Raw genomic sequence first — 24470 nt, 5'->3', positions numbered from 1 at the left:
CTGGTTGTTGTTATACCAGAGAAACCAGAGGTAAAAACCCCGATGCATGAAAACAGAGCAAGCTCAGCCAAAGTAACAGCCCCGTTAACCACACAACACGGGAAATGTAGTTTTTATAATTGCTATTGAAAAGTCATACAGCTCCTTTCAAGTGGTTCTCTCTGGACATAAAAAGCCCCTAGAGATGGTGCATAAGGAAAAGCTCCCTCGCAGTCAGAGCAGTCCTTCGGGGGAGCTGGGTGATATATAGACCACAGCTTAATTTATTTAGCTCGTCTGATTTTATTGCTAATCTGATGATCTGCCACTAATGAAAAAGGCTTTATGCTATGCAGATGCAGTGAAAAGATGCAGTATATTACTCTGAGCAAATGATTCCATGGGCAAGATTGTACATCTTGCAGAAGGCTTTCTTTTTTTTTTTTTTTTCCCACTTGAAAGAAAAATGTAAAGAGGAGGAAAAGCTTGATAGTGCTACATACAAAAGAACACAGAGCTGAAACAAACCCAGCTCCTCCTTCCGTGCAACCCAAACAGAACATTCTTTTTTTGGTAATACCATCTTCCTGATTTTTCTGTAAAAGAAATGAGGAAGTGCAAATGACACCCATGAAATGGGTAAAAATGAAATGTATCGCAGTGCAGACTCACAGCAGTAATACAGTGCAGTCTTGATTTTTGGCACAGACTGGGGCAGACAGTGGGCTTGATTTTAACTCGCATCATATCCTCTTCACTTCTGTGAACTGCAGAGCTACCTCAACTGGACAGACCACGGGATCCTGAGCTTGAGCCACAGCCCTGGTGTAAGTGGGATGTCGGAGCCATAACAGAGCAGAAATTACTGTGCCCAGGAACAACCAAGCTAGCAATGTAGTCCTCTGGACACACTAAAAGCCTGTACAAATTAGGGATTAGGAATGCTAGGGAAGGCAAACTCTGAGGTTACTCTAACTTGGGCAGGCGGTCCCAAGAAGCTTCAGGGAAGCACAAGAGTGGCATTTGGTCATGTTTGACTTCTCACACAGGGCTGCAGTAAAGGAAGCCCTGTCAGATTCTTTGCATCTAGATCAACATAGCCACCAAGACCAACACACTGAAAAACATCTTGTTACCCAGGCAGCCGACTGATAGGCCAGTAAAAACCTGTCATCCAGGAGCTTCTATGACCATCAGCATCAATCAGAGCCATGCTGTGAAAAGATGGGATAAAAGGGCTAAGGAAGTCGGAACTCTTACCCATGGCACTGATTCCTGCTGCCACCTGAGGGACTTCCTTTTCTGGTTTAGGGGAAAGGGAGCCCGTTGTTTAGGATCTACTGGGAATTGCTATATGTACCCAGTGCACTATTTTGAGGTAGCTCAGGTAGTTTCAGGCTGTTACTTCAACTGGTTGTATTCAGATTTTGTGCGATCACTTGGTTACTCTCATATCTCATGTGACACCAAAGATCTGTGGGTATTTACAGGGTCTGATCTGGACACTTGAGAGCAGTGCTCATGCTTGTAGTCTAGGGACACAGCTGACCACACATTTCTACGTATTTTGAAACTGACAGACAAGCAGGTTTCCTGCTCACACTCAAGTATGCAGAAGGAGCTGCATCAAACTCTCATTTTTTGTATCAAGACATCTCCTCTTACGCATCAGCAAAACGGATTTAAAAGCAACTTCAAACATGACTGATTCATTACAGGGATGGGAGCCTTATCCAACGCTTCTAAGGTGTTTGATGATCTCTGGAGGTCCGTATATTAACAAAGTATCGCTTCATTTCAACAACACTGAATTGCTAATGATAAAGGTTTTAAGTTATGTTCATATCCTAAATCTTGGAAAAGGTGCAAGAGAAGATTTGATTATTAAAAGTGACTCATTGAAACCAGTGCAAGTACTTACAGAAATCCCCAGCTGCTGCAGGGCCATGAGAATGACATCATTGGCTGTATCAACATTGGTTACATTTAGGGTTTTTGACTGTGAACAGAGAAAAAGGAGAAAGGCAAAATGGCATTAAAAATTTGGATTTGCACAGAGTATCTGAAGTTCAATAACTGCATGATTCATTGCCAAAACAAAAGGGAGTTAAAATTTTGCTGAATAAGTATGTTATACTGCAGAGAAAGACTCAGCTGCCTGAGACAGAGGTCTGACTCCTCTGCCTTGTCACACACTGCCTGTATTCGCTCCCTGCTTCCCCAAGAGCTCCATCAGAAGGGCACAGTGCCATGTCTCCTGGGGACAAGATGCATGCATGTCTCCATTGAAAAGAAAGGAAACATTTCAGTGAGTTTTTTTCACTGAAAAAAGACGTCTTCATATCAATTGTAAATCACTTCCTTCCCTTTCTATTGAAGAACTCCTGGTAAGAGAACACTGTACATAGGCTGTTCTCTATATCCTTTGCCACTTTCTATGTAGTCTTCACAAAGCTAGATCTGGCTTAATACCAAGACACTTCCTTTTGGGAATGTATCCCCCAGTTAAAAACACTGTCCCTCCAGCACCCTCCTGCCTCTGCTCAGCAGCAGTACAGAAGAGCACGGTGGGCACAAAGGCCCACTTTCTACATAGCAACGGTGAGACTCAGCACCTGCTGCCTGGTACCAGGCTTCCTCCCGCACCATGGGACACTGCTCTGCACCGACACACTGCATGTCACACATTTCAGGCACGCCAGGATTAACAGCATTCCCCACCCCACTGCAATGCACAGCACCACTGCCATCACCTTGCATAGGGAAAAGCAGGTGGGGAGAGCATGTCCAGAGCATCGTTCGCCAAACCTCCCAGACATACTCAACGGCCCAAAGAAAGGAGGGTGGCAGAGCCAGGATGTCAGTGCTCTCTGCCAGTCCCATTGCCTGCCACTCTGTGCAGAGTATCAGTTTTATACTGGCCATGCGATGTTTAGGTGAAACAGCCGCCTGACATTCTGCATTTAGACAAGATCTGAGCTGTACGGTGTGTAAGTCCCTGATGGTAACAAGCTGCCATGGCAATCAAAGGAAAATAGTGAGAGTACTGTACATCTTGCTTGAGGACATATCTGAATGCTCATACCATAAAAAATTTAGCATTTGCCCAAAGCACTGACATCTGGCTCTCAGCAGTAGGTCAGTACATTTGCATAAGTTTTGCTCTGGGCTAGAATATAATAAAACGGTTTATGCCTTGTGTTTACCCTTCCCTACCCTCCAAAAATGAAATATTTCTTGGACAACCCCAGCTGCTGTAGTACAGGCAGCAGAGTGCCATAACAACTATTTGCATCACAAAGTTTCCATCTGCTCCTCCACAGCTTTATTACTGGTAATAGCTAGGCTGCAGTGTGTCATTTCTAGGACTGTCAGGATCAGAAAACTATATTTGGCACATGAGCTAACTATAACAAAAGAGAAAAGATATATCAAATCCCCCCAAACAACCCTGGTACAAGAGTGTAACACCTGGGTGCAGGTGCGTTTTATAGACATTTACACCTGCATCCACCTTGATGTGCAGTCCTTCATTTGAACTACCACAATTATTGTTCATTAACATTTCTCTTAGCAACCCAGTAATTCTATCATAATTCACCTTAACGATTTTCTGAAAAAGGCAGAATTCTTCATGCTTCTCTTAATGCAGGTACAGAATTCAGTGTTGGGCAAAGACCTCCAATGAAGTCTAACTTCGGTGAAAACTTTCACATCCTTGAAAATGCTCTTTATGCTTCTGAGCATTCTTAAAAGTACCATTAGAAAGAAAGGACAAATGTCTAAGAAGCCAAGGAAGAATGGATGGATTATCACTGAATACCAGTGTATCGCTGGGGAACTGCCTACCTAGAAGTATTTCATATAAATTCGTTAAAAATGGCTCAGTAAAAAATGTGCAAACCGCTTTGTGGACAGTCTTTCTCTACCAATTTACTTTGTGCCCATAATGAACCAAAATCCCCAAGATGATGAAAACCACATTTAAGGCAATTTCAGAGTGTTCATATACACAGCTTTACTGATTTATGGTCATTACAAACAATAAAACACATTGCAACTTTGCAGAATTGAATGAAGGCAGCTGTGGGTTTTAGATCAGTTTTAAAAAGCAAAAAAAGGAACACTGTACATGCATTTCTTAAGATGTTTATGCATAAGTTCTTTTAGATGTGTTTTTGGAGGGTTTAGACTTATAGTCTTTAGCTTGTGTGTTGGATCCAGTACTTAGAATCATTAAGGTTGGAAAAGGCCTCTGAGATCATAGAATCATAGAATCATAGAATCATAGAATTAGCTAGGTTGGAAAAGACCTACAAGATCACCTAGTCCAACCATCAGCCCATCCCCACCATGCCCACTGACCACGTCCCTCAGTGCCACATCTCCACGTTTCTTGAACACCTCTGGGGATGGTGACTGCACCACCTCCCTGGGCAGCCTGTGCCAGTGCCTCACCACTCTTTCTGAGAAGAAATTGTTCCTAATATCCAACCTGAACCTCTTCTGGCACAAATTGAGACCATTCCTTTTCATCCTATCACTGTTACCTTGGAGAAGAGGCCAACCCATTTTTTACTAAGAACACTGTCTTTAAAAAGGAACTCGCTTAGTAAAGACAGGAAGCACACATTTCAGGGCTGCATATGCCCCATCTTCTAAAGGGGGGCAAGATCCTTAAAGGAGGTAGTAACCCAAAAGAACCCTCCCATCCCTGAAATCCACAGGATTTCCAGATGATGTAGATTTATGCCCTTAGATTAGCTCAAGAGCACTTACATATGCACAGGTTCCAACATCCTTTGCAATTATCTTCAGAGGAATGCTTTTAGGATAGTCTTTTTCTTTCTCTTCCCTTATTCGACTGCCAAAACAAATGCAAAACAAGTGAATTTTTAATACAGTAAACATAAAGACCAGATTTAAATAGCAATCAAGCAGAAACTGAGTAGGAAGCAGATCATTTTCAGATCTACTGCAATAGAAAGATCTCAGAAGAAAGGAAGGCCTCCAGCATGGTTTGAAAGGGACACTGCCCATGGTTCCTAGTAATGCCTTGTTGTGTCCAAGCTGCTACATTACACAATCAGTGTAAACAGCAGAAGAACCAGATTTAAAATCCACATGTAGACTTCCCTGCAGTTTTCATTTTAAAGAGCCCATCAACATGGCATCACTCTGCTTTAGAATCATGGAATCACAGAATTGTTTGAGTGGGAAGGGACCCTTAAAGGCCATCTAGTCCAGCTCCCCTGCAATGAACAGGGACACCTACAAGCTTGATCAGGTTATGGCATAATTCAGTGATTCTCTGAGACCACGACAACTACTTATGAAGGATGTGAATTCCAGAAAAGAGACACCGCACAGGAGGGACTACACAAGTAGGCCTAACTATGAAGAACGGGCTGCACCACAGTCGGGACAGTTTTAAACAAAAACTGAGCAAAAACTACTAATCACTGTGATGTCTTAGGCTGTACTATCAGCTTCTGCTGAAATCAGTTGCAGTTCACTGTCCAGAACAGTAAAAAGGACTGAACAAGAGAAGAGTGAATTACAAATCCTCCCCAGCAGGAATGATTTGACCAACCCTGTGAACTGTAAAGAATCAAATGCAGACAGAAAATTTAGGTGTAGAGTAACCAAAATCACCTCTGGTAGTATTCTGTTCCACACGTTCACTGAGATGAGAGCTCTGTTTACCCAGACCCTCGTGTATATCCTCTGGCATGGGGAACATTTCACAAAACCAAAGTTAGCCCCACTGTTCTCCACTAACAGAGGATATGGGCAGCCATGAGCAGCAGTTAGGTTAGAATAGAGGTTCCTGAGCTGGGCTTGGTTAGATAACATCAATGTCAGAAGAGCCACAGCCTCAACTAGAGTGAAGGTGGCAGCAGTGAAGGAAACACATTACAAATAGCTTCAGTTTTCTGTTGGGCCATGTTCAGAAACACGGAAAAGAGTTTCCTCCCTGAGTAGCGACTGGTGCATAAAGGGTACATGCAGCCTTCAGCAGGGAGAAGGTGTGGACTAACTTTTTTCTTACTTTGAAATAGCTTATCTACAATGATAGCATTTGCACCACCACTTAGGAATCACTGGTCTAGATGGATGGGACTTTTTTCAGTGCCTTCAAAGACTCTATAATAAAGTACCTTTGCAAAAAGGAGAGCCATGTTTCCTTCTGTTCTGCAGACCTGCAAGAATTATAGAAAAAGAGGGACAAATCAGCTGTCATTCTAATAGCAAAAGAACCCCTGTTCAAACCACAGTGAAATGGACTGCTTCTTGGTTGCAAGTTCCACAAATACATACAAAAAATAAAAGGGTTTTCAAGATTTGAATGAAAAACCCGTTTCCCTGCAAAATCAACAGGAAAGCCTGCCAGGGAGATCAAAAGCTCCAGCTCTTATCTTGATCACAGAAATCAAAGCTTTACCATGAATTCAGTAAGGAACTGATGTCCAAAGAGAAGAGCAGTCCACTTAAAAATGAAAGCTTAATTTAAAAGTATAAAGGTATTTCCTCAGGTATATAGGCTTCTTTCCATTTTCACTGTTTATTTCTCTTTTTATTTACTACTTAAATAATACTTTACCATCAAATTATAAAGTACACATAAACCACTGCACTTAGAAATGCTTAACTTTGAACTTTTTTACACTTATCTTGTTTTGACACTTTCAAGGATACAAAACTACCCAGGTAAATGTAGCTAACAATAGGACAGCACAAGGAATTAAACCTAATTTTGTGCGAACTTCCTTGATCTAAATCCTGCCCCAGATGGAGTAGCTGCTACTCCCACTGCTACTTATGCAAATCAGGTTCTTCACATTTTCAGAGCAGGCATTTAGGGAACTACAAATCTACTGAATGATGCTGCTTCAGGGGCATGCGCTTCACAAACACTAAAACTGTGATTCTGCTTTGCCTGCTTCAGTTCTGTAGGATATGCTATCTACGGACTCACACATAGTGTTTTAGATTTTCTATGTGCTTCCAGACATAAAATAATTTCCCTTCAGTAGATCTCTGACTCTGGATTGGTGTTATTGCTGTCATACTCGCCTACTTTCTAATAGCTATAAAGGATCACATACCATCTCCAGATCAAAGCTCATGTTTATTGGCAGGAGTTCAATTGCAAATCAATAGAAAACTTCTGCTTTGTTCCAGGATTATTAAGGAAAAAAAAAAAAAAAAAGAAGTCACAAACAAAACAAACAGCTCAACAAAGAGCAGTTTGTGCACAGCACTCTCTTTGGATATGGACAACATGACATACAAATCAAGCCACATGCGTCAGCTTTTGCTCTCGGATGGTAATGAGGAAAATGCATTTTCCAAGATCCAGCCACTAGCTGGGATTTAAGGGTGACAGAGCCTTCCGCTGAGAGTGAAATTAGCCTAATCACTGACAGTACCTCTCTATAGCCCTTATGTGTCCTACAGCCAATGCTGCAAAGGTGAACCAAAATCTTTCAGTGATTCTGCTTCAGGAGGAATTTTGACATTTTCTCTGGCACAATTTAATGAAAAAGAGAAATAGGAAAAAGTCAGTATTTTGCCCTACGTCTCCTCCAGTACACGCACTTCTGCTTGAAATTGTCCTGCAAGGGTCTCTTTGATCCTATCATTAGCTTGGTGTTTACTATTTCTAGTTCATTTTATTAATTAACTGAAGTGTGCGACCAATTAAATCCAAAAAAAAAACAAAAAGAGACTTCCAGCTGAGCAAGTCTGCAGCACAGACAGTGCTTTGCCAAATCACATATTCTCTCAGATTTTTTTAAGTGATAAGGGAATACCACTGCTACATTTGCAGAGACTGAAGATGGGGCATGGAGGGTGACCTGCTCACAGCAGTAGAGGGAACTACTCTAAGAATCGATAAATTCTTTGTTCCTATATTCATTGGTGCTGAAATGACTCTATGGCTGTCTCTACCTGTCAGCCTAAAAACATTTCAGTAACTTGCTAAATAAAACGTACCTTGTTTCTTACCTGAAATTTGCCACACAGTTTGTGGTGGGCCAGCCCAAAACAAAGGACCTTTCTGGGTCAGTGCTGCCTTCGCAGACTTCTTCTGTACAAAATGCTGTCCACATCTCACAGAGACGTGCTTGGCACTTTAGCTTGAAATGAGAGTGCGACCTGCTGGAAGAAATTCACACATTTGTCACACACGGGGATACATAACAAGACAGGTTAAATAACTTAGAATTTCCTCTTGCTTTGGGCACATCTGAGAGGAATTGATGGAAAGAGCACTTCTGCTTTAGTTAAAGAAATCAATATTTTGTTTGGGTTGCATGTGAAAATATAACAATTTCTGATCTAAATGAGATCAACAGAATTGATATGTGAGATAAATAGGTTGCCTGTGGCATCCCTTGACATCTTGCTTTCTGTCAGAAAACTGCCCATGACTGGAGCTCACCTCCAAATCCCAGGCTGGATGTGGCTCTGGGCAGCCTGGTCTAGTGGTTGGCAACCTTGCACTCAGAAGGGGGGGTTGAAACTAGATGATCTTTTAGGTCCTTCTCAACCCAGGCCATTCTATGATTCTGTGAAATTTCACCACCAGGCAAAGTCACTCTTCGAGTGACTTTACAGTATAGTACGATCGCTTAGCTCCAAGATCAACAAGTATGGTGACTGCGAATAGCAACACCTTGGCCAGACTGAATAAGCTAGTCCTCAGGAAAGACTTGACAGCCCAGATCATGTCAGGCCTCCACAAACTAGCTACAGGACTTCACAGCATCACAGGATGGCTAAGGGTAGAAGGGACCTTTGGAGGTCATCTGGTTCAAGTGCTTCCTGACATTCAGAGGGAACCTCCTGTGTGCCAGTCTGTGCACAGTGCCTCCTATCCCGGCACTGGGCACCACTGAGCAGAGCCTGGCTCTGTGCTCTTTGCACCCTGCCTTCAGGAATTTATAGACATTGATGGGATCCTCCTGAGCCTCCCCTTCTCCAGGCTGAGCAGTTCCAGCTCTCTCAGCCACTCCTCACAGCAGAGGTGCTCCAGTCATCATCTCGGTGGCCCTCCATTGGACTCTCTCAGTATGTTCATATGTCTCTGATACTGGGGGGCCCAGAATTGGACACAGCACTCCAGATATGACCTCACCAGAGCTAAGGAGAGGGGAAGGATCACCTCCTTTGATCTGCTGGCAATGCTTTGCCAAATACAGCTAGGAATACTATTTGCCTTCTTCGTGGCAGAGGCACATTGCTGACTCGTGTTCAGGAACACTGTTGACTCATGTTCATCTGTCCATCAGGACCCCCAGGTCCTTTTTTGCAAAGCTGTTCTCCTGTGAGAACACTTCCTGTGTTCTCAAAATATCTACTTATTTACAAAGAAGGTATCTTACATGATTTTCCTAAACTTCTGAAATTTAGCTTTTCCTGTATTTTATCCTGCTTTACCTTAAAGTACATTAAAGCCATGAGCCAGCTGTGCTAGCAGGGAAAGCCTGAAGAAGAAACGGTCCTTCCTTGAAGGCCCTTCTAATTCAAGGACTGCAAACAAGAGCTTGTCAGCTCATCGTGCTGTTGCAAATGTGGATGGAGACAGTGCCAGGCAGCATGGTGATTAGTGCTCTATAAATAAATATGCCAGGTAAGCAGTTTCTTAGGACTCTGGTACACAAAGACTACCTTCTTGGAGATTAGTCTCGTTTACAAGGTATTTGATTTAGAATAGACTGAACTAATACGGTCTGAGGCATGAAAGCACCTGGAGTTTGCAGCTTTAAAGAGGACTGAGATGAATTTACAGTACCTCAATTGGTCCAGCTGACACTGTGCTAACAGGTGTCTCTGGACAGAGCACTGCTGATAGCCCTGCCACATTCACAGAGATGGAAAGGAAAGGACCTCCAGCACACACCACAACAAAAAGGTGCACTTGAATGAGAACGTTATAAAATAGGTTAAAATACCTTCTCAAGTTCATGTATTTTTTAAACCATATCATAGTGTTTCCTGCCAGCTGCACATTTCAGTTCTCTTTAAGCTATTACACTTCGTTACCCTGTCCAAAAGAAGCTTAGAATATTTCAATATGCTCATCATCAAGCCAGTTTGTGATCTAACAGATAAGATGAATACAGAAAGGGCTGTAGCAGACTGTCCACAGAATGAACTGTAAAAATGGAAATTTACAGCTAAATACAGACATGAATTCTAGTGTAAACGTTAATAAATGGGTGCTTGGCCTGACAGTACCGTTAAGACTGGGGTTATCCTGGGAATAAGCCTGCCAAGGCTCCCTTTCTGCTCAATGCCTTTTCCCCAGTATTCAGTACAGTGAACTCTCTACAGGCTGCTTCACTTCTTAGCATTTACAGTTCATAAAGCCAAGCCCCTGCAGTGCCAGCAGCAGGTGTTGGCAGGGTGAAGCACAGAGCTACTCTCCCCGTTGTTCCTGATGTATATCCTTACCCTATTTGCCATGCCTAGTCACAGCTCTCAGCTATCATCAGTATTCAAGTGGCCTGGTTTCTAGAGGCTCTGAAATGGGAGCCTCCATTAACATCTAAAGGGCCTGAGGTATAATTGTATCTCTATCTGCCACATCCTTTCTGCAGTTCGTGGCTTCTCAGTGTTGGTGAAAGGTGGGTCGTCTATTTAAGAGCCAAGGCATTACCTCTAGAATTGAATTTATCATTACTGACTAAGGTAGAAGCATGGCTGAACACTGGATAAATGGAAAGACTATCTCATTTTTTAAGATGATTTTTATCTACGATCTTTTTTTTTAAAGCAGTCCTGTAAATATCAGGCAGATCCAATTTGCACAGAAAATTCATGCTCATCAGTGGTGGAGGTATTGATGTACCCCAAGTTGTCTTACCTCTGCAGAGCAAACTCAGTTCTTTTGGCTTTCTGTAAGTGGCAATTGGATACCTTGAGGCCGTTAACAGATGGAAGATTAACTTCTCACTAGATTTGCTAATCTTCTTAATAGGACCTTCTGACAAAAGCATTAATGGAACTAGTGGGCAATCGCTATCGTAATTCCATGTATTTACTCAACCATTAATTTCTCTGTCCAGCCAAGTTTGGAAAATAATCCTAAAATGAATGTGTATATGTGTGTGTATGTGTTACGGAGAAGAAAGAGGAAGCCATTTCCTTCCCTTACAAAAGCTTATGTGAGAAACCTTGATCAGTGAACTGAAACATCCTTGAAATATTTACTCTGCCGAATTAAAATACACACTCTCTGGAAGAAATCTAATCAGTAAATGGAAAACAGCATACAATTTTGCACTCTTAGCATTGGTTTAGTGAAAAGAAAAAAACTACCCTTCCAATCAATTAATGCACAGCAATCCGCACACGAAGGCATTAATTGAAGGGACAGGAGAGAGACAAGCACAGAGTATTAGTCTTATTTTTCATAAGCTGGGTTAATGGATGAACTGAAAAGATAACAGTCTGCATTTCAAAAACGATTAGAAAGTATCAGAAAATGGACCAATAGGCACCTTGTCCAAAGTCACACCAGATCAGCTGTGGAGAGGACTCACCTCCCCACATTTCCATGGGAGCAATGCCAATTTGTTCCTTTTAAGCAGGAGCACAGTGCTGGGCAGGACTTCACTCAGCCAGCTTAGAGGACACAAGATATTTATTGCTCTCTTTAGAAAAATGTATGCCCATTTGTTGATCACACGAAGTCTAATCACACTTGAGCTCCCTTTGTGCAGTGACCGGCTACCTCCAGCTCAGTTGGCACTGGCAGTGTGCTAAGCTGCACCTAAAAGCCATCTCTTAGGTGTGTATATGCTCGAAGCTGAAAAAACTGTCTAACGGAAAGAATATTACAAATTTTTAGCACCTGCACATGGAATAACTCTGAAGTTAAGTCAGATTCAGCTGTACCATCAATTCTGTCTATACATTACCCTGGTGACCTTGTGGCCTGCCTCTGCATCCACTATTGGAAAGTCAACAGCAATCCCTAGTTACAGCTGCAGAGCAGTACATACCACTCAGGTTTTCCCTCTAGGAATCTGCAGTGGTGTTTTAGTGTGCGGTACCTTTAAAAATGCTGATTTTCATATAGTGTTAATTAGTGACAGCTCTGATGCTTTAATTGCTGACAGGGAAGCTGTAGAGAGAACATCCCAATGAGTTCTTTAAAATGCATGAATATAATTCAAAATACATGAAGCGATATCACTCAAAATACTATTTTTACCATTTCTAGCAAAAATGTGGCTTATTTCTCCCCTTTTTTTCCCACACACAGAAGCACAACTTGTCCTGTTCCAACTTCATCAAACATTGCAGACTCCTCACCACATTAAATCAAGTGCTGTAAGAGCTGTTATTACTCCTCGGGGACCATATTTTGGAGTGGTGACACAGAGCAGGGCTTTCTGACGCCACTGGGAGCCAGCCAGACCTGCAGGAATGCACAGACTGGGGCTGACCGGGTGGGAGGGGCTCACCTCACCTGGCTTCAGCCTTCCACAGCTCAGGAGCTCACACCTAAGGTGGTGAGATGATTCCACTGAGCAGTCATTGGGAGCCCTCCCCCCTCCACTGCTGATGCTCTTTTCTAAAGGAGTGGGTTTGCCAGAGGGGTGCTGGCTTTCCCCTGGTGACACAAAGGAGCCTACAAGCTCCTTGTGAATTGCAAATACATAGCATTTGAAAGCTTAAACTAAGCGAGATGAATCCCAGCCTAAACACAACACAAACAAATGCAGTAACAATTCTATTACTGCTACTGCTGGTAGAACAGTAAGATGTCCTGTAAATATCACAATGTTCACCACCCACCCTTAGCAGAGCCTGTTTAGATACAGTACACTCCAAACTGTCACACCACATAAGGTGAAGGAGCTCATCTGGGGGGTTGCATTCAGTGTGTGTGATTCAAACAGACACCGCTCAGATTTCTACTGAAAACACAGATTTATTCTGGCTTTTCCCAGCAGTCTCTGAAACAACTGCTTAAGCAAAGAGACGCATTGCAAAAGCCCAGGATTCACATCGAGATCACCCATCCTGTGAGACTACAAACAGTGCCTAGCAGAGAATGAAGCTGCTTCAGGATCCTTTATAGTTATTTCCCCATAACAACAAGCGAAAGCACCCTCCAAAATTGCCTTAAACTACAAATGCTGCATGAAGCTGGCATGCTAGACACAGCTTGTAAATCTGATTTAATTGTGAATGGTAGAGTGAACATTCAGAGCTTAGCAGCAAGCCTGACTGCACAGGAGCTCAGCCCAGACTGAGCACTGTTTCCCATTCCCATGCTGCTCCTGGCACACCTCTGTGGTACTGCCTGTGACCTCTGTTCTTAGGCAGATGCTCATCAGCTGCTCACCACCTTTCTTCTCAGAAAGAGTGGTGAGGCACAGGCTGCCCGGGGAGGTGGTGGAATCACCATCCCTGGAGGTTTTCAAGAAAAGGATGGATGTCACACTTAGCGGCATGGTCTAGAGTGTTCACAGGCATGGGTTGATGGTTGGACTAGATGATCATAGTGGTCTTACTAACCTTAATACTTCTGTGATTCTATGATCACTGGAGAGCATCAAAGCAGCTCCCAGGAAAGCGTGAAAGCCCGTAGCCTTTCTCCGACACAGCAACCCCACAGGACTGAAGATGACCTTCTAAAACAACTTTCAGCTCAAGGCATTCTAAAGGACTGAGCAGTGGTGAGTCTGTAACACTCATTTCCCAAGGCAGGGAACATGATATAATGCAATCAGTGTATGCAAGAACATCTGCTACTGCTCTATGCTGTGGCCTGGACAGTATGGGATCTAGGGTCTACAAAAGTGCCTGCTGAGGTCAGGCACCTAACTCATGTTGGCCAAACAAAAAGCTGCTTTATGATTTAGGGGAGACTTACTACCAAAAAAGCATGAAGGAATTCCTCCACTGAGAAGAAGGGCTGCTCTGTAGGAGGGGATGCCATACTCACTTGGACTTGGCAATAACCAGAAGGTCTGTGAAAAGGAAGAGGTGTCGCTCCTGGGTCTGCAGGCCTGTCTTCAGCTGCACGTGGCCATCGAGGAGGAACGTCCTGTTGTGGCACATGAAGGACTGCACAAGGGGACATGCCTCCGGGCTGATGGGGGAGAAGCAGCCTTCCCTGCAAGAAGAAACAGAGGAAATAAAGGACCCAATTCACCCAGATGTCAGTGAGTGAAGACCGGGCAGGAACTTTTCACACCCACTGCAAAAAGGTCATTTATTTGACCACGTTTCTGTAAGAGGTTAGAGGGACACTGATGACAATTCAGATGTTTGATTTTGACACAAAACCTACTGGGGACTGTCCTTGCTCACTCTTTTACAGCACAAGCACATGGACAGCCTTTAGCAAATGACAATGATTAAAATACAGTCTTCTCCATTTTGTCTATTTGTATTAGTCTCCCTTTGTTTGAATTCTTAGAGAAAATACTGCACTTTCTGAAGGCTCTCCATAAAGAGGGCTCCCTAGGAGCTGGTTGCAGAGTTTCCCTGGGTGCAAGTTTCCACTGGAAGGCCAGAGATGTGGCTTCCAGTTCTCCCAGCAGATGACAGAACCAAATCTGGGCTTCCTGCACTCTGGTGTGCCTCACCTAAGGAACTTCTGGATTAAAGCCAGGACTCATCAGCATTTTTTCTCCAGATCTTGTAGATCTGACTTTTCAATTATTTGCTTTCCCTAGAGGTGTTTCCAAATGAAACCCATCCTTTTGGTTGAACAAACAGTTCTGTTTTTATTCAAATATATTCTTCATATATTATTTAACAAGAAAAAAATAAAAGAAAAATCAAGCTAAATCTTGGTTGGATCGCCTTGGCAAGAAAAGCCTGAATTGAGCAGCTTTGAGCTTACAGTTTATTCCTATCCCCACTGGAATGAAAGACAAACTCCTAATGATTTTGTTGAGAGAAGAAATGGACATTACAAAGTGAAAGCCTCAAAACACACAGGAGAGATATGAAAGAAAACAAGAGTGAGCAGAGAAAATCTTCGAAGAAGATTACAAGCCTCCTTGCACCTCCCTTAGAGCCTGGCCGATTTCCCAGCCTCCTCTCCTTGCTGCCTGTAGCTGGATTACTCAGGAAATTATTAGGAAATCCTGACAGCAGGGAGAGAAAGGATAAGCTCTGAGATTGGCCTACATTAGCAGGACACACTTTCACTGATCTGTAAGGGGCCGGTGAGGATCTTGGTTTTTCTGTTTTCCCCTTTCTGGTTGGGAGCCTGAATTTTTGAAGGAGTTCCTCAACTTAACTGACAGTTTCCCTCTTGTCTTTAATTACCTACTACTTTATGTAAGAGAGAAAGAAGAAAAACAGCTTTCAGATGAATAACGCAAACTTAAACTTATTTGATTGCTCTTAAGCAGAAGGGGTGCTCATGAGTGCGGAGGTTAAAAAACAGAGAGGAGCTTTGCTCCAACACATTGGGTGTTGCTGACACTTGCTGTATGGCCCACAACATGCCACTTGCATGAGAATTCACCAATCCAGCAGTTCATTGGTGACTGGTAGGTTCCTGGGAATAATTTCCTACACTTCCTAGCAGCACTTGGCCCAGAAACTTTAACAGAAATCAAGAAGGATGACCAGTCCACCTGTGCAGAAGTCATGCACGGCCTTTATCTCAAAGGTCAAGTGGGGAAATACTCACTTATATTTGAATCCAGTAATGACAATAGTCAGAGCAAAACCTTTCATGTTCCACTGCCGCAACGAAACCACTACGAACATTCATAAAACCGTACTCAAGTTCCCACAGGCTCAGTCTCAAATATTTCCATATAGGCAACTCAACTTGGATCATCCCTGTTTCCACATTTCATTGGCCTGATTTGTGATCCCACAAATTTGCTAAGCAAAATCTTTGTCACACAAATAAGCAAAGGAAGGTGCACTAGGTTTACTGATGCCAACAAGGGTCAAACAAATGGAACTTGGTTTTAGAAAAGGAAAATGCAATAATATAAATCAGTTATTTCAATGAAATTTGCCCTTTGACTCAGTTCTTTCCATGCATCTCTATCATCTGAACTCGAAAAAAGATTGACATGCTTTAATGGAGTTTACCTGACAAAAAAAAAAAAGTGAAAATCTCTTATTTCTTGGAAACAAAGCGGAAGAAAATCAAAGCTATTAATTCAACCAGGCCTTCTAAAGCCCCACAGCTAAGGAACATGGGGGAAAGTCAAAAGCATCCTTTTGATCCTCTCAATTGATGTTCCATTTTTCCATTTTTAAAAGACATGAAGGAAACACAAGTTTTGTTACATTGAAGAAAATGCAGATAAGCTACAACCTCAGGCACAGGGATTTATATAAGAAGGTAATGTTGATGTTCAGTTTTTAATGGCTCACTGATTTTTCAGGCCGTTAAATGGGTCTAATTTAAAAAAAAAAAAAAAAAGCTAAGCACTCATGTATACACTCTTCAAAAATTCATTCTAATAGAATTATGCAAAAATCAGTACTTACGCCAATGGGATTTATGATATCGTTAAAAAACTAAGTCAGTGATCTCTGTCCTTCTCTGAATTTTCTGCGTTCTCCTAAATTCATTCTAAGATCAATGGGACACCACAAAGCAACATCTTTCCAGTCTGAAAAGGAAAAAAGTCTTCATCCTTGTTCGTGAAGAAGGAACTGTGAACTGACTTCTGAAAGATGGGGTTATCCTGCAAAGTCAGCAGTCAGTCATGTTCTGCTTCATGTAGAAGCCAGGCTAACACTGACATTTAGACGGCATTCCCATTGTACCTATCTAGCCTCAGTTGTGTATTTCTTCACAAAGGTACTATACTGGGGTCTGAAATTTTCATGCATGGTTTTAACCAAGAAGTAAATTTTGTTGTTTGAGGATATCTACAGAGGGACTCCCGAGTTATTCAGGAATAGATTAAAATCACTCTACTGCCTGAAATTAGTGAAAAGATAATTGAAGACTTTTCTCCTGACATTTTCAGGGCCTAGTTTTTACACCTATTATTTTTCAAATTAATCAAAATAGGCATTTTGTTCCTTTTTTTTTTCAAAGAACAGCGATTTGAAAGAACACTTCAATTTTGTGGGTGTATCATATGAAGCTGGAAGCTCTCAGTAGTCAGCCAAATGCAGAAAATACATCCCCCCTGCATTCAGCATGAAAGCAAACACATCCGTGCTCACTTCAGCAATGCTGTATTTACCAGAAACCACAAAAGAACAAGCAATACTCCTTCTTCCCCCATTGGAGCTTCCATGGGGTTTTTCAGTAAAACAGGTATCTGAACAATATGATCCCCAATGTGTTTATTTTAATTCTTAGTGTGGTGGAGATGTCAGCTTTATTGCCTATTTGTAGTGAAAGCAATGGAAGAAATTATACATACCCAAAGAGATTTTAACAGCCTGTGTTAAGGTGTTATTAAATCCATGATACAAAGGTCATGTATGCTGCTGGGAAACTTCCCCTTGATTCCAGTGGATGATGACTTCATCCTATCTATCATTTAGGAAAGCAATCTGTACTCCAAGGTACCAAAGCTGGAATGAGCAATTGCAGGTATCTCAGCTACATGATAGTGTTTTCACACACTGCTTGTGCTCCATCCTAAACCTCACACCTTGTTTTCATTATTGTCCTCTGTCAGAACTTTCATTCGCTGATGACAGCTTCTGCAGCTGCAGAAATGAATTTCCTCTAAGGATACAGTCTCAATGCTCTCTTCGTGGCTGATTTCTATGCAGGTAAAAGAACACTGTTTTTTAACCTCTCAAGTCATAGAATCATAGAATCATTAAGGTTAGAAAAGACCACTAAGATCATCCAGTCCAACCATCAGCCCATCCCCACCATACCCACTAACCACGTCCCTCAGTGCCACATCTCCATGTTTCTTGAACACCTCTGGGGATGGTGACTGCACCACCTCCCTGGGCAGCCTGTGCCAGTGCCTCACCACTCTTCCTGAGATGAAATTGTTTCTAATATCCAACCTGAACCTCCTCTGGCACAACTTAAGGCCACTATGTCTTGTCCTGTCATTGTTACCTGGGAGCAGAGGCTGACTCCTACCTCACCACAGCCTCCTTTCAGGCAGTTGTAGAGGGTCATAAAGTCTCCCCTGAGCCTCCTCTTCTCCAGACTGAGCAATTCCAGAAGTCCTTCACAAGAGGTAGGTGAGAAAAGCAGAGCAGGAAAATGGCAGCTACGCATTGGGTTGGAACACAAGGCAGCCTAGCCAGGTGAGAGCCTGCCCAGCAGCTACATCTACATCGAACCTTTCCAAATTCCTCCCAAAGTGAACAAATTAGCCTAGGTTCATTTCACACATAGGTGTATTAAATAAAATATTTTAACATGTGTAATATTTTTGCCCATTCTGATGCCCAGCTGAAGATCCAGTTCTTCCCAGTTTACCTGGCTCTTCCCAGTTTCATCCCTCCATCTGGAGAGCTTGCAGCTGATGGTATAAACCCAATTCTGTTTTAGCCACAGGTGACACAGCCCACCAGGAAGAGCAGATGCCAGTGCTCACAGCATTCAGAGACCACAAGATTATTCTGTTTATCTCAGGGACTTGCTTTGGACTGATTTAAAGAATCAGCAAATTATCTTTAGGAAAAATACAGCTAATTAATTTTCAACGTCTGCATTTACTTTCTCACCACTGAGTCAGAGTGCTGGACTGGAGCAATCCAGAGAGAGAAGCAGGAGCTCTTCACACCCTCCCAAGGCTGGGGAAAACAGCAGCTATCTGCACAGTCAGAACTCTATGCAGCCCAGCCCACATTTCAGAGTTTTGCCAAAATGAATATATCAGTCAGGGCCGACATGTGATTTGTGACCAGCAGACACCCATCAAAAACAATTCTGATCTAGAAAAGTTAATTCCTGTCATTTTTTTTAACAGAGCTTATACTGGAAATCAGGTACTGATATTTGCATCTTCTTTCTGTGTCTCCTTCTTTGACACTTAAGTTCCTAAAACTTCCTGTCAGGAGAAAATTCCATGTCAGCTTAACAGATGTTAGCTTCATATTTTTGCTAATGACACTGGCTTTGTTAACAGGAGCTTTGCAGCCAAGATTGTTTACTGTTGGAAATCACTTAATGCATAAGGCATATTACCCACATTTTGTGCTTAGAGGGTATTTTGCATCCAAGATAACAAACTTGTTAAGGTATTAACAACGAGGGCTCTTCATCCTGGAGAAGAGAATGCTCCAGGGGGACATTACAGAGGCCTTTCAGTACCTGACGAGGGCCTACTGGAAAGCTGGGGAGGGACTTTTTGTAATGGCATGTAGCGACAGGACAAGGCTTTAAAACAGAAGAGAGTAGATTTAGACTAGATATTAGGAAGAAATTCTTTACTGTGAAGGTGGTGAGACACTGGAACAGATTGCCAAGAGACATTGTGGATGCCCCCTCCCTGGAAGCATTCAAGGCCAGGCTGGATGGGGCTGTGAGCAACCTGGTCTAGAGGGAGGTGTCCCTGCCTATAGCAGGGGGGTTGGAACTAGGTCATCTTAAAGGTCCCTTCCAACCCAACCTACTCTATAACTGTTCTTTAATCAAACAAAAGAAATCAGCTTCAGAGTGGTGTGCAGCCCTGTTTTCCCTGAGACGAGGTGTGAATAAAATCCAGACCTTTAACACTTCAGTGAGCACCTATCCGTGTCCCACAGCTGCTTAGAGTGCACTCAAGTGTAGTGTTAACATTTCAGGACTTCAACATCTATCTAATTTCATCATAAATGATAGTTTGGATGTGTGTCATACTGTATTCTCGCCAACCTGGCAGTGCCATGATAACAGATCATCACATTCTATGTGTGAAAAAGAGAAAAGCAAAAAATGCAGAAAAAGAAGAGGTTTTTTTGTACATTGAAACCTAACAGCCATGCCTGGGACTGAATGCAAGACAACAGCAATGGTCCTGCTTATGCTGTTGATGAATGTAGCCTCCGTCATGCTCATAGCTCACTGAGGCACATTGCTTGAAAAGAGTCCCTGCCCATACTAGAAATGCTGGGGGTGCAACTGGTTTATCACAGCAGATCTTCTGAAATCCATCAGCCAGGGACTATGTCTTTGAAGAATGGCTGTGGGACAACCAAAGCCCTGTGTAGGTACATAACATTTTCTCAAATCCAGCTGCAGATGCAAGGAGAGAAAAGAGGTGCCCTTATGACACGGCTTCTGGCTTGGCACAAACTCACACACCACTTTATGGATGGAAGAAGATGCTGAAGATGAGGATGCCAGCAAACAGGCCTGTTTCCCACCCACTGCTCTGCCTGCTCTGTCCCCAGCAGGATTCTGCACGACCACACCAAGGCTCGCTGGCTTCAGGGCCAAGTGCTCGCAGCTCATCTTGCCATGAACAAGGCTCCACACAGACACAGCTCACCCACACAGAGCAATCCATAGGCTCAGAGCCCTACTTAGACAGGTAGATGCAAAAATAACAATAATAATCCACTGCATTTTTAAAGGTGCAAACCGCATGCTGCCTTCTAGCCACAACCAGTGCACTGGGGAGTCAGCTGCATGCCCAGATCTTCCACACATCTTCCCAATTCAGCTTCTCATGATTTGGAGTAAGCTTTTCATCTAAGCTTATGCAGCACTTGATTATAATAAATGGTAATTATACCTGCAGGGGAAAGCAAGCACAAAATGTATCAGCCTGGAGGGTAGGAGTGTTTTCCAGCTTTCCAGGAAGGTGGTAGGTAAAGGCTGAGAGAAAATCAGAATGATGTTGTAATCTCAAACTGACTATTTATAGAAGGGACTTGGACACACAAGTATAAAACTCTCTTAATCACACATGTTGCAAACTCATTTCTGAAAACCTGCTGTCAAAATGATCCCCATTCTGCTAAGGGAGTATTTATGAGGATGCATGGCAGGCTTGCTTGCTGTTATCTACAGTGAAGCTCACAGAGTTGAAGCAGCACTCTGTGAAAACAGAACAGCATCCCAGAAATAGCAAGTCTGCAGCACTCTATTAAAATTCTCATAGGCCATCACTAGTGAGATCTACTCAGATTTTTAAAGAGTATTAGTTATTTTCTAAGCACTAAAATGTCTGCTTGTATTTGTGTAAGTGTGCAACTGGTTGCAACTTCTTTACTGCTTTTCTGCTTCTGAAATCCAGTGGGCACGTTATAATTCATAGAATCATAGAATCACCAAGGTTGGAAAAGACCTACAAGATCATCCAGTCCAACCATCCACCTATCACCGATAGTTCTCACTAAAATTCAAAATATATTGAGAAAATATTCCAAATGAAATTATTCTAGAATTCTGAAAGTTGTTTCCTAAGTATCTGGAATCATGTTTGCATGATGTCAAAATCTTGTTAAAAGTAATAAAAGCTATTACAATGAATCAACATGGTTTACACTGCTTGTTGGAGGTGCCAAAGCGTGTAAGTGTACTTTTCTACTGTAACCTTCCAAAAATCAGTAAACGATTAAGACTTGCAGTAAAATATCAAATAGCTGTAGGGTAAGAAGCATTGTTAAAAAATGTTTCAGAATGGAAGCTTGGCAGCTTATCAGAAAACAAGTGGCACTTAAGTAATTTCTGCATAGCCAAAGGACAATATTCTCTGCAGAGCAAATGTATATTACAGCGTGGTGGCTGGAGACAGGAAACACCCTTGTGGTTTGGTTTACTTCCAAGCTCTTCTTTTTTAATTATTTTATTTTAACAAACAGCTGCAAGGTGTTTACTCTGAAAATTTAGCATAAGGGCAACATTCTCTAGTGGTATAAATTAGCACCACACGTTTCAGTCATATTTTGCCTATTTCCACCAGAAAAGAATTTAGTGCAAGTTATGTAAACCCTGGTGAAAAGCTCTTGCAGTGTGGGTGTCCTCCAGTCCTGACATATAGCCCAATTGGAGACCACCAAGTCTAAGGGGTTTTGGTCCAACTCCTCCTGGGAGGGGGAGAAGTGTAAAGGAGGACCTATCCATATGCACAAGTCAATGAAACCTGTTTTGGTCTTGGGAAGAACTGATCCTTTGTTTCCCTAGTGCACTCTCACTACTTTGGAGTGTCTCATGGCCCACAAGAAGCCTAGAGGAGTCTTTGCCACCTCCACACTGGCTCCTTTCTACCCATTCCATTAGCATATAGGAGAGCATTCTGGGGTTCCAGCTCCACTCATGTCTCCCTAGATGTGTCCAGTATTATTTTAGTAGCCTGAAGGGATGAGGATTATGTCCTACCGCAACTTTTTGGGGGAAACAGCAATCACAACTGGGACATTTAATCAACTTAATCACAATCAGAACATTTAAAAGCCTAGCTCAACTCAGCTGATTGTGAGTTACATCAAGGATGAAATTAACCCTTCCCCCAAATGGGGGTTTCAAATATCTTCTCGCAAAATGTACTGCAAGAGTTCAGTGTAGGTCATGCACTAGCCAGGAATTCTGGGCTACCAAAAATAGCCAGGACATGCTGCAGAGCTCAGCAGAGACAGGCCTTGTCAAGCCGAGGTGTACATATGAAAAGCTTGGTGGGAGCATCTTTAGAAATCCCTTCTGGCCCATCATTTATGGCTGTCAGTGAGCCTGTGTGGAAGCATCTGCCAGCAGCTACACCACTGTCTGCAGCTACCTGTTACACAGGCTGTAAATGGGCAGTAACAAGGCTCTTGCAGGACTGTGTCCTTTTAACAGGGAAATACAGCAATTTCTAGGTGACTGCCTGAAGGTTTATTGCCTGCCTAACACCTCACACAATTATCAGGTAATATCAGGGGCTCTGTTCCCAGTCTTTGAAAGTCCCGTTGCTCAGCAGCAATTCCCCATTAGCCTCTGATTTGGCCATTCTTCAAGAAGTGGCTCACCAAGGCTCTTTCCCTCAGCTCATGACACATGTGGAGATTCTGCAGTTGTGCAGCAACAAGTTTTAAGAAGAGCATTCAAAACAGTGCAAGACTTCAAAAAAATGTGGCCAGGCAAAGCAGAGGTAGAATCCACCAGAAGCTGCTCTCTGGATGCCCTTTTTCAGGAGAAACTTGCTGATTGTAAACAAAGTATTCACACACAAAATGACCTATAAACACTCAAGCACTGCCTTTACAAGATAAGCCCCCCCCCCAGAGCGGTCCTTTGGGACCACTTTCCTATGAGGGATGGCCAATATGGGTGCCTGTGTCAGATGGGATTGTCCCTTCACTGCACCTGTCCTGACTCTAATGGGAACAAATCTGGCTTCAGTTTGCCTCAAGGGCTTTCAGTCATATTTTGATACTAGTACTGCAGCATAGGAATTATCCTATTACAGTGAAGAGATTATTTGATATGCTTGCCACTACCAGCCCTTGCATGTGTGTGACCCAGATTCCTATGGACAGCCAGCAGACACATCAGTGGCAGCCACACGCACCTGTTTACCCCTTACAACAAGCTGCCTGCACGTGCAAGGGTATTTTGGTGGGTTAGTCAGAGGATTCTACTTCACTGGTGGCCTGTGATGGGGGAAAGAGCTATTAGAGGGCTCTCCACATCCCCACACCTGATGGTAATAAGTAATTACATAAGTGGGAAGCATGCAACTACTCTGAGCTATGAAAGGCTGAACCTGGATGTGTCAGTGAGCAACATGCAAAAAAAATCCTGGGTTGCATCACTCTTTTGGAAAGTGGAAGACGAGCTGCCTGAGGAAGGAAAGAACTGAACCTGGGCAATTCATTTCCAGTGAAGGCACACAGGCTTCGTGGCCAGCAGCTTCACAAAGAGCAGAGGTGTTCAGTGGGGACCTGCCTAGTAAACAGGCTAAAAACATCCCTTGCTTTTGTCCAGGCAGGTTAAATAGGGTCAGCGAACTGGTGGATGGGGTGCCTCAGGGGCCTCACACATACAGTGTTTAGTTCTTTCACATTGACCCGTTTGGTGCTGCCAGCAGTCGTGCAAAAGCTGAGGAAAAGTATGGGGAGCTTTCCTGTCATCTGGGAAGTGCCTAAAGACCAGAAGCACTTGGGATATCAGGCAGCCACCGAGGAGGTGTTTTTTAAGTGATGGCTTTAAATTCAGGTACCTAAATTATTCCCATGTCTTGCTCCTGAGAGCATTATCCTTCACTGGATCTAGCCCGTGGTACTCAAGCACTTAAGACATGAGCAGAGAAGAAATCCAAAGATAGATTGTTGTTCTCACAATGTGATTAAAAACTCCCCCCCAGCAGCTCTGTACACCATGAGAATGCAATTGGAAGAGGAGATGCGATGCTCTATCAGCCAGGAGGAGAGTTCAATGCATATTTAATGCTGGCCCTTGTCAGAGGTGAGAGCACCAGAGGCTGCACATCAGCCTGCACATCATTAGAGGCTTTCTGCTTGTTTACACAAGATAAACGGCCACAAAGAAGTCTGAGCAACTCAGTCCTGTGATTTCCTCAGGTATGCTACTGCCCAAACTGCTTGGCCAGACTGTTGTTTGGCAGAGATTTCATTGT

General features: G+C 43.0%; 1 protein-coding gene across 2 annotated transcripts in view; it reads right to left on the bottom strand.

Annotated features, from left to right (window-relative positions):
- ARHGAP20 (Rho GTPase activating protein 20) overlaps nucleotides 1-24470 on the bottom strand; it is a 59885-nt gene that overhangs the window by 18486 nt on the left and 16929 nt on the right. The window contains exons 3-7 of one of the 2 annotated variants that reach the window (XM_021380100.1): nucleotides 13952-14122; nucleotides 7993-8145; nucleotides 6141-6182; nucleotides 4759-4843; nucleotides 1901-1978 (exon numbers count right to left, since the gene is read on the bottom strand). In XM_021380100.1, coding sequence (XP_021235775.1) covers nucleotides 1901-1978; nucleotides 4759-4843; nucleotides 6141-6182; nucleotides 7993-8145; nucleotides 13952-14122 — 529 coding nt within the window. The remainder of the gene's footprint in view (nucleotides 1-1900; nucleotides 1979-4758; nucleotides 4844-6140; nucleotides 6183-7992; nucleotides 8146-13951; nucleotides 14123-24470) is intronic. The other variant, XM_021380110.1, reaches the window with a different exon arrangement.

The sequence above is a fragment of the Numida meleagris genome, chromosome 1, assembly GCF_002078875.1.
Source record: "Numida meleagris isolate 19003 breed g44 Domestic line chromosome 1, NumMel1.0, whole genome shotgun sequence".
NCBI lineage: Eukaryota > Metazoa > Chordata > Aves > Galliformes > Numididae > Numida > Numida meleagris.
Note: the sequence above shows the minus strand (reverse complement) of the source record. Positions and strands in the feature narration are given on the sequence as shown.